Source organism: Lagopus muta, chromosome 12 (genome assembly GCF_023343835.1).
Source record: "Lagopus muta isolate bLagMut1 chromosome 12, bLagMut1 primary, whole genome shotgun sequence".
Lineage (NCBI taxonomy): Eukaryota > Metazoa > Chordata > Aves > Galliformes > Phasianidae > Lagopus > Lagopus muta.
This window is the reverse complement of record NC_064444.1, coordinates 17,562,313-17,572,046: the sequence shown is the minus strand read 5'-3', so window position 1 is coordinate 17,572,046 and position 9,734 is coordinate 17,562,313. Positions and strand designations below refer to the sequence as shown.

Genomic DNA, 9,734 nt, shown 5'->3' with positions numbered 1-9,734 from the left:
TGACTCTGTGACCACAACAGTTCTGATGCACACTGGCAGCCCATGCAGGGCAGCCCCTTTTCCCATGCGCTCCCACTTCTCATCCATGAGCATCAGAACAGACTGCTCCCAACCACAGCCGCTGACAGATGTCCCCTCCAGTGACAGCTGTCACTGCTGGAAATGTCCGTCTCTGGAGTCAAGGGCTTTGGGCCACTGTCCATCTTCATGAGGTGGGCTGCCCAGGGCTGGGGAAGCACGAGTGCAGTGGGAGCACAGGATGCGTCCAGGAAGGGCTCCCCATGAGGGAACAGGAGGCTGGGGACACGGAGTAAGGCAGAGATGGAGTGAAGGGCTGTGCATCACCACGCATAGGCTGGGAAACAGGAAGACAAGGGCATTTTCTATTCTCTCTGACCATTTTTCATTTTTCCTGTTCATCTCTGTTCCTCTTGTTGGAACAGCCAATAGCAGCTGCCAGTTCCTGCTTTCTAAAGCTGCCTTTCCTTTTCCAGTCCATTTCTTCACCTCTCCGGATGACCACTGGTGTTTTGGTCTTCCCCTTATTGAGGCTGCCTCAGGATGTCTCTGGCTATCTGGTGCCGCTCTGCACCTCAAAGAATCTGGCCGTGCTTTACAAGGATGTTTCCTGCTCACAGGTCTAATGGTCAGAGAGGATCCCATGCTAGCACAGACATCTTCTGCCAGTGCCTTTGCAGACCCCTTCCATCAGCCTTTTCCCACATTCCCGAAGGCACACGGAGAGCTCTGCGCTGCACCAGAGGGCCTCCACTTGGAGGAAGGGCTTTTTGCTCTTCACAAGCCTGCAGCCCATTGAAACACGGTTTCCTTCGTCTTAGTGCCCTCTTCTGACAGCTGTGCAGAGCTCACAGCAGCTTTCAGGAAAGAAATTCAAGGTGTCTCACAGGTCCCGCTGGGGAGTCACTCAAGGCTCAGCTGGTGAAGGAGCCACAGGGGCACGGGAAGGGAAGAGGGAGGCTTTGGGCTGCAGGCTGATATTTTTCTTCATCCCTATCCACTTCAGAAAGAGAACAGAATGAGGAGTAGAACGTGGGCGAGGGCTTCTGCCCTGGGCCAAGAGCTGTGCCATGGCTGTGGGAGGGGATGGATTTCCGTGGTGGGCTGCTGCCCAGGTTCTTCCTTCTGGTCTGAGATCGTACGGTCAGAAGGGAAGGGGCTGGATATGGAAATTGAGGGCAAAATGGCTCGTTTGCCTTAGGAATATCCAACCTGAACCTCCCCTGGTGCAAGTGGAGGCCATGACCTCTTGTCCTATCCCTGTTACCTGGGAAAAGAGGCTGACCCATCCCACTTTTACACAGCTGTGACACAGAAAGGGAAAAAGACAATTTCATCATCCCTCTTTTCTCCCCCTGCCCAGAAAGTCGGTTCTGGGAATAAGTCTATTAAGCCCATGTGAAGAACAATGAAGAATAACAACTAATGCATGTTCAGGTTGAAAACCAAACAGTGGGGTGGGAAAGGGTGGGAGAAGGAGGGGAAAGATGGCCCAGACTGTTTCAAGTTGCCATCCTGATCTTGGAAGCAGGGAATGTTATGGAGCAGATCATCCTGAGTGCCAGCATGTGGCACAGAGGGGACCATCAGGTGATAAAAAGCAGCCAGGCTGGCTAGACTGAATAGGGGCTAATGGATGGGGTTTGACCCAGCTGGCTGCCAGGCACTGGTGGTGTTCCCCATGGCTCAGTCTGGAGCCAGTTTTGTTTCACAGTTCTGCCAGTGATATGGATGAGGGAATGGAAAGATCCTGAGGAAGGTGAAAAGACAACACCAAGCTAGGTGGCAGTGTCAAAACACTTGAGGGTAGGAAGGCTCTGCAGAGGGATCTGGATAGTCTGGATCAATAGACCAAGTCCAATTGCATGACATTCCACAGGGATGGGCGCCACGTCTTGCACCTGGATCACAACAACCCCCGTGCGGTGTTATGTGGTCGGGGAAGAGCGGCTGGAAGGTGCCTGGTAGAGAAGAACCTGGATGTGCTGGTTGACAGCTGGCTGAACATGAGGCAGAATGTGCTCAGATGGGCAAGAAGGCCAACGGCTTCCTGACCTGCACTGGAAAGAGTCTGGCCAAAGGACTAAGGAAGTGACTGTCGCATTGCATGTGGCACTGGTGAGACTGCATCTCCAATGCTGGGCTCAGTTTTGGGCCCCTGACTGCCAGAAGGATCTTGAGTTGCCGGAGTGAGTGCAGAGAAGGGCAGTGCAGCAGATGCAGGAGTTATGAGGAGACACAGAGGGCATGGGGCTTGTTTGGTTTGGAGAAGAGGAGACTGAGGTGAGACCTCATAGCTCCCTACAGCTCCCTGAAAGGGTGCAACAGGGAGGAGGTGTCGGTCTCTTTTGTGAGGTGTGGAGCAATAGCACATGAGAGGGAGCAGCTGCCAGTTGTGTTCAAGAGGTTTCTGTTGGACGTTAGTTATAATGTCTTCATGGAGAAGTTTTGCCAAACATCGGAACAGGCTGAGCTGCAAGGGGCTGGCCGGGATGGGGAGGAGGGACTGGGAGGGACAAAGGCCCGGCCTTGCAAATGTGCCATCCCCTGTGAACGCTGCGGTGGCCGGAGACACTTTGTACCCTCAGAGATCTGCCCACGGGTGGCCAAAGCCATTGATGTCTTTGGTCAGTGAGCACAGCATGCCTGCGGCAGGTGACGCCAGTGGCGGACACAGCAGGCTCCCTGCAGAAGCACGGCCGTGCCTTGGGTCGGAAGGGAGGTTGCCGCATCCACAGCGCAGAGCACTGAGCCCGCTGTGATCGCTGCCGGCCCCCTGCTTGGGTTGTGTTCTGCCCGTGTTGCCACAGCTGAGGGCAGGGCTGCAGCTGTGAGTTCGCAGCACCCCCTGGTTGCCCCTGTGGTGGAGGCGATGGGGGGCCTCAGTGGGCCGTCCTGAGCATCTCCCAAAGGCCCAAGTGGGAGCCTGGATAGCTCAGCTGGGAGAGCATCAGACTTTTAATCTGAGGGTCCAGGGTTCAAGCCCCTGTTCAGGCGAAGCTTTTATCCTTTACGCGGGACGGAGGGCAGCCGGAGCAACGCTACCCTGCGCCACGCAGGGCGCAGCCTGGCCCACGCGCTGCCTCCTCACTGTTTTCCCCCTCGGGCGCTCTGTAGAGGAGGAGCTCGTGGCACACGCTGACAAGCCTCCTGCTGCCCCCTCTCTGCAGCTCTGCAGCTCTTCACCAATGACTCGCCTCCGCTCAAACATCCTGCCAGAACAGGACTGCTCGGCAGGACCTGCTCGCTTCCGTCCTTAGCCGGAACGGAGCTCAGCGCACCGCAGACGTCCCAGGAGTCTGACTGCAGAAGGGCTGGCTCCCTGGACGCGTGTCCATGGCTTGGAACTGGGGGGACTCCGCACCACCATCAAGGCTGGAGAACAACTCAGGGCACTGATGGAGCTGAGCTCCTGAACCTGCTGGGGCAGCCCAAGGTGAGAGCAGGGAGCTGGACGTCTGGTGACTCGGTCTGCTTAGACTGTGTCCCTACCTGGGGGCGTCTCAGTCTCCCCTGGGGCAATCTTATCAGTCTGCACTGTCCTCAGCCACTGATAGTGATTAGAATATCATTATTATCTTAGTTGATCTTCCTGCTGGGATGTCCTTGTTCCTCAATGGCCCCTCCTGGGGTGGCTTCATCACAGGTGCTACCTTGCACTCAGCTGGCACCTCCCCAGTCATGCAGCACTGCTGGCAAATTGCAGACTGCCTTGGTGAGCACTTGCACCGTCTCTGTTGGCTGTATCTCATAGGCCACACAGACTTACGAATCTTCAAAACAAGTTTGAGGTCACTTCCAGTTTCCCACTGAGCCCAAGGGCTGCGTCTCACTCCCTGTCTCCCCCTTACAACTCAGGGGTCTGGGTACCCTCAGAACAACTGGTCTTTCTCATAAAGACTGAAGCAGAAAAGGCACGAAGCACGTCAGCATCCTCCCCATCTGGGCCCCAGGCGCAGAAGAGCTGGAGCTGGACAGAGATTGGCATCGTAAAGCCAATAGCCTTGATGAAAAGCAGCACCTTTACTACTGCTTTCACAGCGGAGTGATCATAATGGAGTCGACTGTGCCATGCCCCTGCTCCTCAGCCTGACAAACAAAGGGATATTCCCCAAGCTTTCTGTAGTGACTTTGCAATTGCCCTTTGTGCACATATCTAGATGGGTGTGAACACTGAGCTTTCAGCCACAGAGAGTTTGGAAGGTGCAGTCATGCCCCAACTCCTGACAGAAAGCTTCTCTATGTGACATACGGCTGTCAGAGGGCCTGTGGGACAGGATACACCAATGGCCTTTCACCACACTGGAAAATACTGCTTCTGTTCATCTTAAAGCTCAGACCGTGCAAGAACGTTCCACCCCTCTACAGCTGAGCCTTGGGGACAGCAGCTTGTGACAAGACTCCACTGCCACCCCAGCAAGGCTGACTGTTCTCTTCTAGGTGTGTTCATGCCAGGCTGGACTATGACCCCTGCTAAAAGAATGCTTGTTTAGGATTTTATAAACCAGTGTGAGGCCCCTGAGCAAAGTCAACAGTCTACCATTACAGCTCCAAAACAATGGAAAGGTTCAAAACCAACATGACACAGCAGAAACAGGAGAGATAAAAGAGCTGGTTTTGGCTTTATCTGGTTCTGAGGCACGCTGAACTTTTCTATCACACTGTGGAAAACCATGGAAGGCAAATCTGCGAAAGCGCAGTGCATTCGTTTGCACACTCCTGGGCACAGCAGGGCTTTGGAGCAGTTCTGGCAGCCCGGGTGGGGGGAAGATGCTCTGCTGGACTCTACCACCAAGACAACGCAATGGGAGAAGCCAATATACCTGCACTGTTCAGTGACTACAGCACTGCTCATCAGCCCGTCAGCCTGTGCCCCTGCCTTTGGACTCAGTGCTGCAAAGAACAACTCTGCCAATGGAAACACTGGACATGGGGCATTTGCTTGGAAGAAAGGAGAGCAGAGAACACCAACTTGTGGCCATCTGAGCAACAATCTGACTGCGACAGACAGGGAAAGGGGAAGAGATCACCTCAGACTGGTTGATGCATGGCTGCGATCTGCTACACCCATCTGGCTTGAGATGCAGGAGCAGCAGCTCAGTGGAAGTCCTGCAGACCCACAGGGCATCGTGTCTCCTTCCCACTTGCTGCTTCCACTGTCGGCACACAGCAAAGCTTCTCCTGGCCACGGCTGCTGCTGGCTTCTGATTCCGGGGGTCAGGCATCACCAGACAGCCAAATTGTCCTTAAAATACAAACAGACTTTTGTCCTTTAGTAAGGTTAGATCCCAGCCAGGAGCTGTTCCCTGGACAGTACAGACCAGCTGAGATTGTACCCAGAACCGAGGGTTTGCGCAGCTCTGTGTGGGCGGGGTCCAGCAAGCCATAAGAAGCATTTGGGCACTGAGCAAACAACGTGCGCTGAGCAGAAGCAGGAGAAGCAACATGGGAGAGCTGAGTGTCCGCTCCGTTCTGGTGACTGGGGCCAACCGGGGAATCGGCCTCAGGCTGGTCCAGCACCTGCTGGCATTGTCAAACCCACCTGAGTGGGTCTTTGCAGGCTGCCGGGACCCCAAGGGACAGCGAGCGCAGGTGAGGCTGGGCTGGAGCTGAGGTGGGGGACAGCAGGGCTGCTGCAGGAGGGGGGATGTGGGAGGGTCTCCACCAGGGAGCTGCAGCCCTGGCCCCAGGGACACGAGAGGCAGAGTGTGATGGCCATGGGATGAGGTGTGCACGGGGTGCCCTGGGATCAAGAAGGGAGCTGCTGCCACTGCCTGGCACCGTGTGCCCCAGGGCTGCAGGCAAAGGGCTGTGTTGGCTGAGCAGCTCAGAGTGCGACACGAGGCTCACATCAGCTGTCTTCTACAGGAGCTGCAGAAATTGGCCTCCAAGCACCCCAACCTGGTCATCATCCCGCTCGGTAGGTGACACAGCTGGAGCACAAGGCTGCCTCCCTGGGCTCCCTGCTCTGCCAGCACGCCGTCCTCCCCCATCCCTGGTGCAGGGCTCTGTCCCAGCACTGTGCCTGCTGGCAGACACCGAGGGCAGCGGGCGCTCACCTCCCCACCTCGCCTCTGCAGAAGTCACCGATCCCGCCAGCATCAAGGCGGCCGCAGCCAGCGTCGGGGAGCGCCTCAAGGGCTCGGGGCTGAACCTCCTCATCAACAACGCTGGGATCGTAAGGGCAAACACGCTTGACAATGAAACACTGAAGGACATGGCCGAGGTGTACATGACCAACACCACTGCACCTCTGCTGCTCTGCCAGGTAATGTGCTCACCCATAGCTCCAGGAACGTCCCTGTACTGCATCCCTCACGTCCTCAATGCAGGAAGGATGGGGCCCGTGGGACAGAGCCCTTCTCTACTCTCTCCCTGCTGAGTTCCTGCCCTGGTGTCAGGTCCTGCACATTTCAGGTCCCACTCAGATCCCTTGCTCTCAGGAGTAGGTGTTCAAATCAGTGCAGAATGGGCTGAGCACAAGATGCCCATTCCGGTTGGGACCAGGAGGCAGGCTGAAGCATTTGGCACTCTGGAGCCTGGGGCCACAAGATAAGAGAAGAGTGCAGACGTACAGGCCATGCCAAAGAGCAGAGTATCATGATCTGAGCCAGGAGAACAAGAACTTGCACTCTGCCTTTCTTCTGAGCACTGATGGGTGGCTGATTGCTGACACCGGCTGATTGCTGGGACTGTCCAATGTCCCTCCTTGGAGATGCTCAGAAGTCACCCGGACATGGTCTTGGGCAATGGGCTCTTGGTGACTCTGCTTGGGTAGGGGAGGTTGCACCAAATGATCTACAGAGATATCTGCAAACAACAATTGTTCTCTGATTCTGTTGCTCTGATATAACCTGCTAAGGAAGGAAGAGTGCTCACCCAGTGAGCCTCCTGTCTGCATGCTTCTCCTTCCCCTCCCCACAGGCGTTCCTTCCACTGCTGAAGAAGGCAGCCCAGGGGAGCCCAGGCTCAGGGATGAGCTGCAGCAAGGCAGCCATCATCAACATTTCCAGCTGTTCGGGTTCAATCAAAGAACTCTACTTATGGGAAGGTGTGCAAGCTGTCAGTTACCGCTGCAGCAAGGTATGTGCCATGATCATTTTCCCCTCTGTTAATGACCTCAGGACCCCTTGAGTATATCATCTCTGAAAGTGTCTGCATCTCTCGGCTGTGGCTGAGCTCCTCACAGTCCCTACACCTCTCTCACAGCACATTGCCCCAGTTCCCACCTGATCCCTGTGCTGTCTCCACAGGCTGCTCTCAACATGCTCACCAGGTGCCAGTCCATGGGGTACCGCGAAAACGGCATCCTCTGTGTCACTTTCAATCCTGGATGGGTGCAAACGGACATGGGAAAAGCAGGAGGACACATGGTACGAGCTTCCCCACGTTGGGTCCATCCACAGACTGTGCTGGTCTCCCACGGAGGCTGCTGTCTCCCGGAGCCCTGCACCAAGACCCCCTCAGGGGGCTGCTCCGTCAGCACCATGGCAGCTCTCCCTGCCCTGGGACCCCTGCGCAGCGCCAGCCCCGGCTCCTGGCAGCCCCACCGCCCGCCTTCCCAGCTCTCACCCTCCTCCCAGGGCTCTGCTTCCCCCTCAGCCCGGCCGCTGCCTTCCCGCAGCCGGGCTCCAGGGCACAGCCTGGGCAGCCCTTGGGCACACACGCCTGCGTTTCTCCCTCTGCCCTGCAGCCCCCCGTGACGGTGGACGCGAGCGCAGCAGGGATGCTGAAGGTGCTCTCCAAGCTCTCCGAGAAGGACAGCGGGTCCTTCCTGGACTGGGAAGGGAACGTTGTGCCCTGGTGAGGTGCTGGCCCGGCCTCGTGCCTGGATCCTGGCAGTGGCCCCTCTGCTGCTGCCTGATCTCTGCTAAGTCCTCAGTAAAACCATATCTGACAACAGCAATGCTCTTGTCTCCATCTCTATCTCCAACAGCCTCTGCTCCATGCTTATAGCCCATGGAGGGCAGCCACTTCCCATGGGTGTTCCACTCCTCAATTTTGTGCAGCAGCACCCTCTGCTCCCAAGCACTGTCACTTTCAAGTATCTCAATAAGTGTCAGCTCTCATTGCTGGAAATGTTCCCTGCAGGAGGGAAAGTGACTGGGGCCACCACCCATCTCCGAGGTGTTGCAGTGCCTGGGGCTGGGAACATCAAGGGTGAATCGGGTGTGCAGAATCTCTCCATGAAGTTTTCCCAATGCAGCCAGCGGTTTGGGGTCATAGAGTGAGATGGAGTTGGTTTACAGGGCACTGCACAGCCACAAATGGAGCAGACAATGGCAAGACGCTGCTGCTCAGTCCATTGGCAGACAGAGGTAACAAGGGGCGGCTGAGCTGGCATCACCTCGGCACTCAGCTCCTTTCCCAGTCCACGGTGGCATCAGAGGTCTCCTGTGACAGGCTGCCCAACGCCACCAAAAAGCCCTGCGCGCTGCTGGGTGCATGTGGGGCAAAGGGGAACATTTTTCAGCCAGAAAGCCTGTGGAGGTGGGCAGTGGGTGGAAAAAAGGTCTAAAGAAAACAAGGGCACGGCCCTCACTTGTATTCTGAGTGCTCAACACTGCATGTCCAGGCAGCATCCCTGTATTTTTCTCAGGCAACGTGTCCCGTTTCCGTGGTCCATACACGTCCTTCTTTTCTCTCAGTCTGATCAGCAGGTCCTTGCCCCATCCTGCTGGCTTCCTGCCTCCTCTGCTTGTTTTCCTGCACAGGGGACACAGAGCTCTTGTGCTCTCTGCAAACTCGTCCTGAAGACTGGCCGGTTTTCCTCCGCTCCTTTGCCAGTAAGGTCATAATCCCAGCGGATCTCACCCAGTAATTCTTTACACAGCCCAAACTTCGCTCTCATGACGCTCGGGGTCCTGACTTTGCTTTCTGCGAGGCCCGTCCTCCTCTACATCACACACTCTCCCAGGAAGCATGGCCACTACAGCCCAGAGCACCTCCCATCTGCCGCTCCTGAATGAGCTCCTCTGGCTTGGAGACAACCACGTCCCAGAAGGGTTCTTTTAGGACTGCTCTGCCGAATACCCAGGCCAGGAAGGCACCCTCAACACACTCCAGGCCTCTTTGGGATTTTTTGCATCCTGCCCTGTTGCTTTCCCAGCAGATGTCTGGGTGCTTGAAATCCTCCACCACATTGCCCCTCTCAGTCAATTTGTAGCAGACCCTGACCGCTAGCTGTCCTTTATTGCCTGGTCCCTGTTTGACACCCACCAGCTCACAACCTGATGGTGGCTGCTCCTCAGAGGCAGCTCTTCACACGCTACCAACCCACTAACACACAGGGCAATTCCCCCACCCGTCTCTCCCTGCCCATCTCTTCTCAAAAACTTGCAGCCCTCAGTGGCTGCGCTCCAGCCACGTGAATTATACCTCATCTGTGACCACAGCTGGGTTGCACTTCTCTAATTGCACCATGGCTTCCAGCTTCTCCTGCTTATCACCAAGGCTGCATGCTTTAGGGGTGTAAAGGCACTTCAGACAGGCTATGGGCAACATTACCTTCTAGGAAGAGCGCTCGCAAGATCCTTTAAGAAGAACCTGAGGATTTTTCCCCATTATTTTTCTATAATGACAGCATTTCCTGGGCCTTCTCCATTGCATACAACTCCCTCCCCTACCCCCATCAAATGCAGTTTAAATACGGGGCAATCCATCCACACAGCTTGCTTCCCTCAGCTCCTCCTGCTCAGTTCTGTTCCACCTGCTGC

General features: G+C 56.0%; 1 protein-coding gene, 1 long non-coding RNA gene and 1 other non-coding gene across 5 annotated transcripts in view; 2 read left to right on the top strand and 1 right to left on the bottom strand.

Annotated features, from left to right (window-relative positions):
- Nucleotides 1-72: 72 nt before the first annotated feature.
- The window catches only part of LOC125699031 (uncharacterized), a 35,087-nt gene continuing 25,425 nt past the window's right edge, over nt 73-9,734 (bottom strand). For all 3 annotated transcript variants that reach the window (XR_007379411.1, XR_007379409.1, XR_007379410.1), the window contains exon 3: nt 73-5,263. This is a non-coding gene — a long non-coding RNA (uncharacterized LOC125699031). The remainder of the gene's footprint in view (nt 5,264-9,734) is intronic.
- On the top strand, nt 2,943-3,015 carry TRNAK-UUU (transfer RNA lysine (anticodon UUU)). The gene has a single exon. It is a non-coding gene; the product is annotated as a tRNA-Lys (tRNA).
- LOC125699030 (C-factor-like) lies at nt 5,263-8,306 on the top strand. Its single transcript, XM_048958094.1, has 6 exons — nt 5,263-5,610; nt 5,887-5,938; nt 6,099-6,286; nt 6,943-7,101; nt 7,272-7,391; nt 7,712-8,306. Exons 1-6 carry the CDS (start codon nt 5,464-5,466, stop codon nt 7,823-7,825), a joined length of 780 nt encoding a protein of 259 aa, XP_048814051.1. The 5' UTR covers nt 5,263-5,463; the 3' UTR covers nt 7,826-8,306.

Bases quoted from the DNA above. Each gene is read 5' to 3' on its own strand.
- LOC125699030 (XM_048958094.1), top strand. From the start codon at position 5,464: ATGGGAGAGCTGAGTGTCCGCTCCGTTCTGGTGACTGGGGCCAACCGG. The intron at 5,611-5,886 runs GTGAGGCTGGGC...TGTCTTCTACAG, and splicing joins CCAAGGGACAGCGAGCGCAG to GAGCTGCAGAAATTGGCCTC. The intron at 6,287-6,942 runs GTAATGTGCTCA...CCCTCCCCACAG, and splicing joins CACCTCTGCTGCTCTGCCAG to GCGTTCCTTCCACTGCTGAA.